General features: G+C 40.4%; 1 protein-coding gene and 1 non-coding gene across 2 annotated transcripts; both read right to left on the reverse strand.

The window, feature by feature from the left end:
• Positions 1-6,074: 6,074 nt before the first annotated feature.
• On the reverse strand, positions 6,075-6,181 carry LOC125589516. Its single transcript, XR_007325702.1, has one exon. It is a non-coding gene; the product is annotated as a small nucleolar RNA R71 (small nucleolar RNA).
• A 5,978-nt stretch (positions 6,182-12,159) lies between these two features.
• On the reverse strand, positions 12,160-13,150 carry LOC106360177 (putative lipid-binding protein AIR1). The gene has a single exon (XM_013799768.3). The coding sequence runs from the start codon at positions 12,779-12,781 to the stop codon at positions 12,446-12,448; it is 336 nt and encodes a 111-aa protein (XP_013655222.1). The 5' UTR covers positions 12,782-13,150; the 3' UTR covers positions 12,160-12,445.
• Between the last annotated feature and the right edge of the window lie 1,093 nt (positions 13,151-14,243).

Genomic DNA, 14,243 nt, shown 5'->3' on the forward strand with positions numbered 1-14,243 from the left:
CCAATGAGGTGTTGTAAGGAACTAAGGGAAATCTGGCTTATCGACATGCCGAATCGATCCAAAGTTTGGACCATGATCTCCGGAATGGGAAACCACAGGCGACAACGCAACAAATGCGTCTCAGAGCATTTGAAGTATCCATTGGGAGGAGTATCAGCATGTTCCCCCGCCTGCAGAATTCAAAATTCCACCGAATTCAAAATTCGACCAAATTCGGGACACAACAGAAGTCTCAAACGATGTTAAGGAACAGGTAGCAACTGTTTCTCGGACCGACATTCACCTTATTGGCACGAATATTGATAGGATACCATGATTTGTGTGGGGGAGGCTTCATATCGCACGTAGAGAGCCAATACGCAACAGCCTCTGTAGGATTGACAGATTGTGCCACGAACTCGGGCTTCAAGACAATTTCGCCTTCCTGGGTACGAAGACTCTCAAGGTAGAAACTAGAAGGAAACGCACTGTCCGAAGCTCTCTGGTTTGAAGACATGATAAAAAAACCACAAAAGAAGAAAATGGGAGATAAAGATTTTTCTACCTTGAGAAATTCTTGTGGGAGTGAGCAAGTAAAATTTGTTATCGAGCTGCGACTCAACTAGGTTTTCAAGTCTTAGGTGGTTAGAACTATGAACTCGCCGGCAGCTCTTACGGCCGAGGCTTTTACCTGTGGTAACCGCACATATGCAGATTCAAAATAAGACTTTCTTTGCTCTCTTTTTGTTTCATTCAAATTATTCTCGTCTGTTTTTCATATCTTTATTACTTGTCGTAGGCTTAGCAGAAATCCGAGACCTCAAGGAAAGTAATGGTTTTTGGCTTTCCTCCGATTACAAAAATCGACGGTGTGAATTTTGGTTCCCACATAGTGCATAACCTACTGTCGTAGTTGTCCACAATCTTAAAATCAGAGTTCTAGTTAGCTACTCTAGAACACAAGCATTACAAGCAATTACTTGAAGGATGTCTATCACCGTAGCAGTTCTATAGTTTGAGATAATCCCTCATAACTTTACTTAAACTCTAAATCTAACAATTGAAATTACTTGACATAGCAAAGCAAAGCATAATAATAATCTGAATAAAATGCATAAATAAAATAGAGTAGAAAAATTGGACTTCCAATATAAAGATCTGAAGGAGTCTTGGATCTTTTCTCCAAACTACTAAAACCCTAAATATGTTTGCTGTGAAAATATGAAAGTATGAAAAGCGTGTGTTGCCCAAGACAATGGCAGAGCACATAAATATTAGGTTAAAATCGGCCATGGATATTTTTGTAATTGTTGTGGGACTTGGGCTATAAGTAGGCTGGGAACCAAGTCGGAGCTTACGTGCTTTGCTGTTGGTCGACGAAATGGGATGTTTGTCGATCGACATTTGAATCTTATTGTCGATCGACGTTTGAATCTTATTGTAGACTCTGGTTCGACGGATAGCTTTTCAGGGAGGTCATTCTGGAGGTCCTAGACCTAGAACCCCGACTTGTTTCACTTGTGGTCAGCTGGGCCATGTTAGGCGAGATTGTCCGAACGTGGTACCGTTCCAATCGGCTGTACCATCTCACATTACTTGTTTCACGTGTGGAGAGCGAGGACATTACGCGACATCATGTCCACACACTCATATTGCTCAGCCTGTTGTTTCGAGAGCTCAACCCGTTGTACCAGTTAAACCACCTTTACCCTTACCTCCTGCTAAGCGTCAAGCCACTGCTGGTAGGGCTTACACTTTAGAGTTACCAGGACCATCCGGACCACCTCAGGGTCCGATTTCAGGTTTGTTTTCCTATCCAATTGAGTGTTGCATAATTTTTAAATAATTGGTAAATTGGTGATATAAAAAAAATAGTATAAAAGTTATTGAGTAGGTAATTGATGGTAAAGTCAATTATTGTCAACAATTTTGCTTGTGGGTGAAATATCCGCCCACATCTTTTCGATTCGGGAGCAACACATAGTTTTGTAGCTCCCGAAGTAGCATCTAGATTCGATGGAGAATTCACTAAGGTGAATTTATCCGTTTCCGTTCTAACTCCCGGAGATCAAGTACTTGAAACTGAAGGCTGCAATCTAAGAGTTCCAATCATTATCCAAGATATGGTTTTCCTGGCTCATTTGTTAGTTCTCCCATTAGAGAGGTATGAGGTAATCTTAGAGATGGATTGGCTTTCAAGTTACCGAGCTCACCTTGATTGTGGTCGAGGGAATATTATTTTCGAGAGAGATACCCAACCCCCTTTAGCTTACCACGGCATAGTACCAAGTGTTGAAGCGTCATTAGTATCAGCATTGAGAATTGAAAACCTTTTGGAGAAGGATGAAGGAGTATACTTAGTGACCTTGGTTGCTGGACCAGTTGAAGACGAGAAAGAGCAGAACATGGAAGAAATACCAATAGTCAGAGAATATGAGGACGTATTTAAGGCATTAGAGGGATTGCCGCCGTCTAGGAATAACCCTTTTAGTATAACCTTAGAACCCGAATCTGCTGCAATAGCAAAGACACCATACCGAATTGTTGCTAGAGTTGGAGAAGTAGCCTATAGACTAGAACTTCCACCCGATATGCCTATGCATCCGGTATTATATGTATCGATACCGCATAAGCATATACCAAATCCGAATATGGTCGAGCTGCAGCGACCAGAGAACTTGCAACCTAATCTCACCTATCTTGAAGGTCCTTTGCGAATAGGCGAACATCGTATCAACAAATAGAAGAATAGGAAAATTTCGCAAGTTCAAGTATTTTGGAAAAAGTGACAGAGAGTTGTTATAACATGGAAGGATGAAGATAAGTTCCGAGCTGATTCTAGAACTCTTCTCAGATACTCCAGTCGTCCAGTAAAGGGTGTACACTTGTATTTTGAGAATTCGGAGACGAATTCTTTTAAAGGGGGAAGAGTGTAATAACCCTCACGAGCCAATAAATTTTTTGTCGAGAAAAATCCCGCTCGACCAGTATATAGTTGGTTCGACCATGATTAATAAAAATAAAAATCGACCCGGTAGATTAATTTCTCGACGGGACTGTCTTGTGGTCGAAAGACCTTCACTTGATAGTTTGGTCGAGTCTTAAATATTTTGGTCGAATTTTTATTAAGCTGGACGAGATTTTCCGAGAATAAGACGAGAGCCAAAGACAAGGAATATTTGGTTGAAAAATGATTTAAAACTGTCAACAAACTTCCAAAATAATTTTTGAACTGAGTTATGTCCTCCACCAGCCGGTTTGTTCAATTATTCTGTCCCATGACTTGCACATGCTTGTTTACCTAGCTTCTTCAGTACATGTCACATGACAATCACAAGCTGCTTGTGTGCTTGCTTCCTCTCTTAATTATTATGATTGGCTGGAAACTGCTTCATGGGAGGGAAATGATAGCACGGTGCAGATGTTGAAGCAGCTTGCTAGCTGTCTCCTCTTACCCTTCTTCGGTACCTCAGCTGGAAACTCATCCAAAGACCATCTGAAATATATAAACCTCTCCTCCAGCTGCTTTACCACGTTCTGAAACCTCAGAAAAATCCACAAAATTTTCAAAGAGAAAGAGAGAAAGAAGAAGAGAAAATCAGTGAGAAAATCAGGAAATTAAATCAAGAAAAAAATTGTTGGTGATTTGATCTTCAGCCCTAGCTCAGTCAGTTGATGTGAGAAAGATCAGAAGGTGAGATCCTTAAATAAAACCCTAGACCTAGTTCAGTTCAGATCATGATCAGGCCTTGATCTTTCTCTTTGCTCAGTTCAGCTGCAAGCTTACCTTGGAGAAGAGGATCAGCTGACGCCATCTAGTCCTTTAGTTCGTCTTGGTAAGCTTTGGTCTCCTTACCTAGGTCAGTATCTGATCATAACAGTTCATGGCTACCTTAGATCTTGGTCGGATCAGTTGTTTAAGTTATGATACAGTTCAGTTCTTGTTTAGTTTTGGTTTGAATCCATCTCCTAAAACAGTTTGCTAAGATATTATGGATTAATTGGAGTTAAACGAAACTAAACTCAGTCTGATCTTGTCTTGAAATGTTGTTAACTGAATATAACTGAACTGATCTGATCTGGTATGAAAGGAACCGAGCTTGAACTGATTTGATTTAAGTTGTTTAGCTTGAACCAAACTGTCGGATTGTTGATGTTCTGAACCCAACTGATATATGGTGTTTTATACATCTTGTATATATGCTTTTCAATTGGTTTTAAAGTCTTTATCGAGTCTTCCTAGTCCTTTTCGAGTCATCACAGGTCTGGAGTTGCATTGGATGGCAGATGGACCAGCTGGAGGAAAAGAGTACAATTTGGAGTTTTTCACGCAGAACAGTCTGACGACTGCTCCGACCAAGCGGAACAGCCAAGCGGAGCAACCCGAGTGACTGTTCTCGCGGCAGAGATTTTTAAGGAAACTACAATCATTACGGGATTTGTCCTAATTATCCCTATTTTCTCTCACAGCCGCCTATGGCTTTGATATATCATATATTCTGTTTCTCTTTATCATTCTACGCTATTCTTGACAGAAGAAAACCATTGGAGACTTTTGTGCTTTTGGATTGTAAAGGAAGAAGGCTCCATCTCTCTCACCATAGAGAAGATTATCCTGAACCCTCTTTCTATCTCTTTTATTTACATGAAGTCTTATTCAGAACTGATTTCTGTGTTCTCTCTTGTTATGACTGAGTAGTCGATCTAGCTAGCCTAGGGTGTTGGGGTGTTAGATCGTGAGCTAAACATAGATAAGTATCCATTGATTGTCTTCATTCATAACTGCTCTTATTGCTTGCATTAAACTGACCAGTTATTGTTAGATCCTAGGTTTAACCTATTCATTAACCGTGTAATAGGTTGCTTGATCTGTTATGAATGAGCATAGCATCCCTAACCAGCGAAAGTAGATATTAGGGTGTTTTGTGAACCGATTGGACTTGATCTTAATGTTCATCATCACGCCTTGATCCAAGCGAGAGCTTAGGTATTGAGGCTGATCGTTGAAAGGTGAAACACCACGACAGTGGGTTGATCTAGTATTGTGTTCCTAGTTCTAGACTAGTCCATTAATCAAACTTGAATAATTGTTTGGCTCATGATTGTAAGCGCCCGTTAAACCCTAGGTTGGTTTCTCATTAATCTGAAACTTAAAACCAATATGTTACTTGCTTTTTACGTTACAATCAAACTTTAAAACCCCCATATTGTTTTAGCTTGATTCTGATCCCATAAAGATAAAGTGTAAGATTTGGTCTCTGTGGATTCGATCCTAAAGTGCTACATCGACATACCATTCGATTGTGGTAGTGTGCACATTAGGTTATTTGGTGTGCGTATACACATAATATCAAATTGGCGCCATTGCCGGGGACCATCTTTTTACATTTGTTTTTCGGTTATTTATTTAGTATAAGACCTCTAACTTGCCTTATCCTTTTTGTTGCAGCTAATGTTCCAGGTGCATGACCAGTAGACATACTCGGAGAAACGCACAAGGAGAGTTAGTTACATTTACCAACCAGGAGCTAGCAAGGTTAGAAAGAACAAATCGTCAACAGCTAAGGCAAACCGACACCACTATGGGTGATCACGCCAATTAGAATGATCTCGCTGCGGCTATGGCACTCATGCAGCAGCAGATGCAACAAATGCAGCAGACCATCCAAGCTCAGCAGGATGCTGCTGAACAGGCTGCCCTCACGCAGCAGGAACAACAGGCGCAGACTGTTCTAATCGGGCAGAGAAACCTTCCGCGTAACATTCCTACTACGCGCTCTGCCATTGTTCCTCCACCCTGTACCAGGCAGGACTTCGAGATCAAGCCTGCTTTGATCGGTCTAGTACAGAGAAAGGTGTTCTCTGGTCTCTCTACAGAAATTCCAAAGGATCATATTGAGAGCTTCGAAAAAGTCTGCAGTTTGACTCGAGCGAATGGTGTTCAACCAGACTACATCAGGTGCATGCTATTCCCATTCTCTCTTGATGGAAAAGCTGCACGGTGGTTGAACTCTCTCCCTATCGGCTCTCTCACTTCATGGGAACAGGTCCGATCAGCGTTTCTCAGCCATTTCTACTCTAAGGCAAGAACAGCTGCATTGAGGAACAAGATCACCTCCTTCAGACAGCTCACTGATGAGCCTTTCTGCGACACATGGGAGCGCTTCAATGACTATCGCAGAAAATGTCCTCACCATGGATTTGATGATGATTACCTCCTGGACATTTTCTATGATGGAGTGGACTGGAAATACCAAGGTGCTCTAAACTCTGCGAGCAATGGAGACTTCATGACTCAAACCACTGATGGAGCGTTTAAGCTGATTGAGAACATGGCTGCGAGCTCAGCTAATAAGAAAGAGGAGAGTGATTGCTCCAAGAAAGGGAACAGTTCCGACACCCAAAAAATAGATGAGCTGACTGCCAAAGTTGATCAGCTACTGAAAAACAACCAAGGGCACGTCTTCAACATGGATCAAGATACGGTCGGGCAGATTCAGAACCAGAACTAGCGACAACCGCAGAACAATCAGCAAGTTGTTCTAGCTACTGAGAACAGTCAACCAGATGAGTTGAAGGGTCTGGGTATGATGATGCAACAACTGTTGCAGGGTCAGCAGGTTCAGGCCAAGGTGTTGAATCAGGTAACCACAGAAATTGATACCAGGATGTGCAACATGTTCACTGAGCTGAATAACAAGTATGACAATCTTGCAATCCATATAAGAAAGATCGATGTTCAGCTTGCTCAAACAGTTGAGAGTGTCAAGAGGCAACAAGAGATGCTCCCTGGAAAACCTGATAAAAATCCTAAGACTGAGCACTGTAATGCAATAGAGCAGCCGTTCGCTGAGACTGTTCTAGGCGCAGAAGAGAACACAGAACAGCCTGCTAGCTCTGCAGTAACTGCTCCCGACGAATCTGCTGAGACTCCACCATCTCGAGTCTATGTTTCCAAGGTTCCCTATCCAATTCCACCTAGACATCTGATGAATCCCTTTAGTGAAGAGCAGCTGATAGGTTTTAACAAGATGGTGAGAAGGCTTCCTAAAGAATTTGCATTCGAAGATGCTCTGCAGATTCGTCCATTGCTCAAGTTCTTTAAAAACTGTAGAGAGACTCAAGAGGAGATCAAGGTCCTCTATACCAAAGCACTGTCTACACCAGCACTGAAGGTATTGCCTAAGGTTGATGATCCTGGAAAATTTGTTTTCCCATGTTCTATCGCAGGAACAACCTTCAAGGATGCTCTTTGTGACTCTGGTTCTTGTGTAAATCTCGTCTCAAAGGCTATTGTAGACGATTTGGGTATTGCTGATGTTGAGCGTTCTCAGCTGACCCTGACCTTTGCAAACTCTTCCAGAGCAGTCCCATATGGAACCATCCGCAGCCTTCATGTTCAAGTAGGGGAATGCATTGTTCCTGCTGAGTTTCAAGTTGTTGAGATGAACAAGGATCATGAGATGCCTTTGATATTTGGAAGGACATTCATAGCTACTGTTAGAGCAACCATCGATATGTCCAACAAGAGAGTCTGCTTCTCCAACATCAACAAAAAAGTTTTCTACAACGCTGTACCCACCAGATCTTCCTCATCACACGCCTCTTGCATCTCAGTGTTTGATGTAGAAAAGCTGAAGGTTATTCCAGAGAAGGAGCATGGTGATAAGGATGAGAGCAGGCTGTTCTCTGATGAAGATCCTAGCACTAGCACTGATCCTACTAAATTCAGAGGGAATTCAAGGGTGAAACAGAAAGTCCAGAAGAAAAGGGTCAAGGGAGATCCTACAATGATTTTGATACCTCTCAAGTGTGGTGAGAACTCCATTGAGTATGAGGTAAAGTGCAAGGGTACCTCCAAACCGTTCTCTAAAGTCAGAGTCATTCTCACAGATGAGTTGAAGGAGAAAGGACAAGCTGCTGTGAAAGGGTTGTTGAGCAGGGTTTTGAAGCTGAACATGTCTGATTGTGGAGCTTGTTTTGGAACAGGCCCTCCTGCTCAACCCGACTGATCCCAGTCACCAAGTCAAGCTAGAGACTTAAACCAAGCGCTTGGTGGGAGGCAACCCACTGGTAAGTGTAAATATAACTTGGTTTTGTTTTTGTTTACTTATTTTTCGTTTTAGTTTATTGAGTTTCAGGTCAAAAAGCAGAAAAATTCGAGATACTTCAAAAATTATGGGTTGCGGAAACGGAACAACCTACCCCCTGAAAAGAGCGGTTGTTCCAGGCGATCATCTGACGATAGAACACCCAGAATTTTTATGGAGCGCCTGCTCCACCCAGGTAAGTATCTCGACCAAAAAATAAAATATTTATTCTTGTTTTCTCCTTCTCTCTGATTTATTTTCACACCAGGGACATTGTGAAGTAAGTCTGGGGGAGGGTTTTCGTCGTTTACTAACTCGTTTCTTTCTTTTGTTTTTCTTTTGGGTCAATTTTAGTCAGTTTTTATTGAGTCAGTCAAAACTTTGTGGGAATTAGGACCTTATTCTGTGTTGATCACTGACCACCTCGTGCTTTAGTTATCTTATTCAGTGACCTTAGCAGTGGCGAAAGACACACATGTGGACCTGGAACACCCTGACACATCTCACTTGATTCTTCAGAAGTTCTCAGCCGATCAGGTTACACTGGGTAGACTTAACTCCACCTTACTTGAACCTAATCTTGACTGAAATTCTTCTTGTTATGGGCGTTAGATCAGGGAAACGAGAACACACTCAGGACTTCTTGTCCTTTTTATCCATCTTGCTGATCTTGAGTGGTTAGCTCATCTTTAGCTAGTTCACACCCTATACCTTAGCCTTTATTCCACCTTCATGCATTTGTTTTTCAGTTTCATATGTGCAGATATGTGCAAAACGGTCGGAGAGAAAAGGATCAACGCAGCCTCCTACTCGTTACTGTTGCAGAAATTCTATCAGAAAGGAGAACAAGCGGATTAAGGGAGCAACCGCTCCATAACCAATAAACTGCGCAAGAGCAGGGGTGGAGAACCAGAATGGTTGCGAAATCAGAACCACCAGTGGCACTCAGAACCATCATGTATGACCTCCTTCTTCGTCACATCACCATATCAGTCTTGTAAAAAAAAAAAAATAGAAAGGAAAAAGAACCAAAATAAGGTGATTTAGAAGGGGATGAAATCAAAGAAACATGAGCCACTGGGAAGATCGAGCAAAGGAGTGGGTACCAAAAGGAAAGTGGAACACAGAACAATCAGTTGCCTGTTCCGTCATCAGAACAGTCGCACCAGATAGAGCAAAAACGAGTAGAGGCTGTGGACATCAATGGATCTACCCTCTCTTGCCATTTTGTGTGATATCCTGCATCTTCTTCAATGAAATGGTAGCCCCTAAACACTCTTAACTCCACCATTAAATAGCATGTTCCACACCTAGACCGTCTACCTTGCCCTGTTTTGATCAGCTAAGGTGTGGAGCTTTGCTTGTCCCATCCTATCCATTCAGTCTCTTGGTCCATTCAGCTTTGTTCAAGAGGAACTCAAGTATTGTCCAAGCTAGTTTCAAACTTAAAGAATAATTTTAAGTGAGGTTAATCCTAATTTTAGTACTTGTTCTCAAGTACTAATCTTAACTATGAAATAATCATGGTTTTGATTAAGGATTAATCTTGGTTTAATTAAAGATTAATCTTGGTTTAATTAAAGATTAATCTTGGTTTAATTAAAGATTAATCTTGGTTTAACTAAGGATTAATCTTGGTTTAATTAAGGATTAATCTGTGATTAATTAAGAATTAATTATGATTTATTAAGGATTAATTATGGATTAGTTTTGGAATAATTATGGAAGTAAAATCATGTGAAATCTTGTTATATTCGCTATCCCTAAAGCCCCCGCATTACCGTGACTTGGTCCTGCGAACGGAACAAGGTCATGAAGACACGATGATGGGGTAGCTCCCTGGAGACCGTGTACTGCATGACGATGCAGTGTCGGATTGTTCATACCGGACATTCGACAATGATGGTGATGCTAACTCACTAGTCTCGGTTAGCCTTAGTGGTTTCTCGGGCCTAGTATATATATTGTATTATATGAGTTTGGTAACGGGCGGGTGTTGAGGAAGTGATGTTTAAAATAAGAATTCACAATGATGATTGGTATACTAAAGTATAGTACTAATACTTGCATGATCATGTATATGTATTTGATAATTGTTTGGTTTATTATTGATTGTGTTGTGATTATAGATTCACTGAGTAAACTAGTTGCTCATGACTCATTCGTGTGTGCAGGTAACCCTTAGGCGGGAGACACTTTACTTTTTGGACGGAAGGAACGGCCAACCAGCGGTAGTATTTTGTTGTCCTTGCAATGTACCTTTTGATGTATATTTACTTAAAACGTTATTGGGCAATAGGCCATAGGATAAAACTATAACACTTTGTAAGATGTTTAAAGTAAATAAATAATGTATAAAAGATGTTTATAAATCACGAGTTCTCATATGATATTAGTTCTTGTCCGGGACGAACTAACTATCGAATATTGCTTTATCGGGTTGAAAAGCCTAGAGTAATATCCGATAGGAGCGTCTGTGTTCTTTGGTTGTTTGTCTAAGGCGATCAGATTTATTTCGAGAACCTCGGGTCGACCATCAGGGAACATCGACCGTGTCATTTCCGGTTATCTACGATCGGGGGTGTCACACAGGAGGTCTCATTTCACTGTTTCTCATCAACAATTCATTGTTTTTATCAGCGAGCAATAGACAAGAGATCGGATTAGCATAAGTCGTGAAGCCCTTCTCACGGTAGTGTTGTTGTAACAACACATTGCTTGTGTGGAAGGTGGAAAAGGTTTTCTCAAGCATATTCTTATCCGTTATATCCTCACCACACAGTTTCAATTTAGAAACAATCTTAAATAGGGCTGAGTTATACTCATCCACAGACTTATCGTCATGGATTCTGAGATTCCTCCAATCATACCTAACCTTTGGTAAGATCACTGTTCTCTGGTGATCATATCTTGCTGTCAATTCTGTCCAAAGGTCTAATGGATTCTCAATGGTCAGATACTGATCTTTGAGACTCTCAGTTAGATGATGGCGAATGATCAAGATGGCTTTGTATCTATCTTTCTCACTAGCATTATTGTCCTCGGTGATACATTCACCGAGTCCCTTGAATTTCAGGATGATCTTAGCATCAAGAGTCATTGCAAGTAATTATCTCCAAGGAGATTTAGGGCAGCAAAATCCAAGTTGTTCATTTTCGACATCTTAGGGTTTCGATTAGGGTTTAAGGATTACCTTAACCTCAAGTCGGGTTGAATGGACCACCAATGAGAGGAGGTCGCGAACGAGCTGGAACATTGCTGCTCACGAGCTGGAACGGGTCGCGAACTGTCCTTGTGTTGATCGGGTCGCGAACGGATTGAAGCTGAGATCGGGAACGCGAACAAGCTGAGTATCGAGCTGAGTATCGGATCACGTACAGGAGCTTGCTAAGGATCGTCGGATGCGAGCTGTCCAAGCTAAGACCAGGACGCGAGCTGTCCTTGCTGAACACGGGATCGGGAATGCCTTGGATACGGGGTGAAAAGGTTTTCTCGATCGGGATTAGGGTTGAAGCCGGCTAGGGTTTAGATCGTCGGGTTTTGGGATCGAATTGTTTAGCTTAGAATTTCAAAGTAATCGTGCTGATAACGTGATGTGAAACTTCAGAGAATAGAATCTTCTTCTTATAAATCTGAATCATAAGAAGCCATTTATATATAGGGAATTACATCGTCATAGAATAATGAAAAGACTAAAAAATAAATACAAATATGGAAAGAGTACAAATCATAAACCAATAAGGAAAAGGAAAGTAGGGTTGGCCGACTCTCTCTCTCTCTAGGCACCGACTCTCTCTCTCTCTCATGGCCGCCGACTCTCTCTCTAAGTATCGGCCGGTTATGGATCGGGCCGGTTATGAACATCCACAATATGATTTATAACATAAACCGTGTTGTTTTCAGTGAGATAGTATCATTTTACCTTGCTTTTTTCGATATACATATAATCCCGATATAGATACTACAAAAAAATATGTGAATTGTATCACTTAAATTGTATCACAAAATTAAATGATACATTTTTCGATCATTTATTTGTAAATGATACAAAATATAGATAATTTAGTATCAGTTATAACAACTGATGTCATTTTTAACAACACCGATTGAAGCTTTTATTAATCAAATTCGAACGAACCGTTTTACAAACGAAGGTAAGGAAGAACAATGAAGTAAAAGGGCAACGAACATGGCAATGAAGTAATTTACACACACAAACCCATTATTGCATGAGAACGTTACACTCATCATTTTATTCAATCGAAGGAAGTTACAAATACAAAAGAAATCACCAGTTGAAAAAGCAAAAGACGACAGGCAACACGTTCAACCTTTATTTTTTCGGTATATCTTCAGATATCTCATACGTATTCAACTTACGGGCATTGGAAACTTGGTGGAGCAAATCTGCTACAAGCATTTAAAAGTACACTGATATCGATGGGAAGGTGAACGTTGATGCCAAGAACGTTAACGTCGAGCGCGGTACAGAGACAGACTGCAGCCTCAAGGTCAGCCAAGCCTGCAATGAGCGAGCAGCACGGCGGTACTGGTGGCGGTGGGTTTCCTAATGTTAAGTCAATTGCATTGAGCACATTAGTGCAAGCACCGATCTGAAGGGCATTTCTAGGACAAGTGCCTTGAGCAGTAGTGTAAGTGAAGAAGAGGAGGTTAAGGAAAAGGAAGAGTGCAAGAGAGGTTCTTGGAGCCATTTGTTTGTGTACCAGAAAAACTCTGAAACAAAATCTCAGGAAGTAGTAGTGTGTTTATATTCTTTGAGAAGGGTGGAGATAAATTATGGGAGTTATAGCGGATATTTATAGAATTTTCTGTAGGAGAGTCATAAATTGGTTTCTACAAGAGATTAGTTGACTATTTTTTTTCATATTTATGAGTCGACTATAATAAGTAGACGCAATAGTTATTGTCTAATTAGTTGGCAAATCATAAAAAGGAATATTGTACAAATTATAGAGTAGAGTAAACTACTATTATAAGTTTGTTAGCCATTCTACCCTGTCTCCACGTTTAAACAAAACATATAATCAAGAATATTATTTACGATTTATAACTTTTGACTGTTTTATAATTTGAAGTTTAGAAATAAATAGTACAATCTTAATTTACAAAATCTACAAATGTTTATGTGGAAGCGGCAGGTTCAAAGATGATACAGACTAATATCAATAGCAGTGGGAGGCGTGACAAAATGAAAAGATATAATCGTTTTGTTTGTTGTTTAACGTTCAAACATATTTTTGATGACATACGTAATTTCACATGAGTTCATTATATATGATTTTATTGCAGTGTATTAAGAGATACACAAGATCGACCATATCTTGGTTTAAAATATCATGACTATTCAAGAAAATTGAAGAAACTGACCACATATATACTATATTTGAAACTGGCTATATTACTCAATACCACAGTTTACAAATTTACGTTCCGAAGCTCGTACCACCGTTCAGAACAGCAGATCCAATTACATTATTAGGATGCAGAACGAACCACTTTCCACCAGACGTCAAACCTCTCTTCCGGAAGCTCGCACCGCCAAAGACGAAGGTAAATATATGGTGGAGGAAACATGTTACCGGTTCAGGCGCCGTTGACGTGAATGACGTGCCAAATCTCTGAAAACCAAAAACCAAAAACCAAATCTGACGGCTCACTTCAGCCCTAAAAGCCAGCCCTTCCGCATCCATCACACTATGAGTCTTGTTGCTGCGCCATAAAATGCATGTTGCTGTCACCATCGACCTCAAACAATTCTTCATATAAGATCTCGACAAACATAAAAAACTTGTTTATAGACTAGGGTTAAGCAGATGGATAAAAAGAATAATGAGAAAGAAAATTATGGTTGGAGGAGGAAACCTCCGGCACCAACCAGAGCCAGAACAGAGCTAGCTTTTTACTTTGCTTTTTGTCTACACGGAGCGACAGAAAAAAGAAAAATATCGTTCAAATACAGAAGATGAAATTTTGGCTGATTAAAAAATATTCAAAAGAGAAAAAGAAAAAATTAAATTGAGATATTTTTGTTCATGAAGTTTTCATAATGATTGTCTTTACTTATTTCATTTATCAATAAATACGTCAGAAAATTATATTAAATATTTATAATGATTTCTCATAGACTAAACAATTTAAATTCATGCGGCTTCA

Source organism: Brassica napus, chromosome A2, assembly GCF_020379485.1.
Source record: "Brassica napus cultivar Da-Ae chromosome A2, Da-Ae, whole genome shotgun sequence".
In the NCBI taxonomy this organism is placed as follows: domain Eukaryota; kingdom Viridiplantae; phylum Streptophyta; class Magnoliopsida; order Brassicales; family Brassicaceae; genus Brassica; species Brassica napus.

Bases quoted from the DNA above. Each gene is read 5' to 3' on its own strand.
- LOC106360177 (XM_013799768.3), bottom strand. From the start codon at position 12,781: ATGGCTCCAAGAACCTCTCTTGCACTCTTCCTTTTCCTTAACCTCCTC.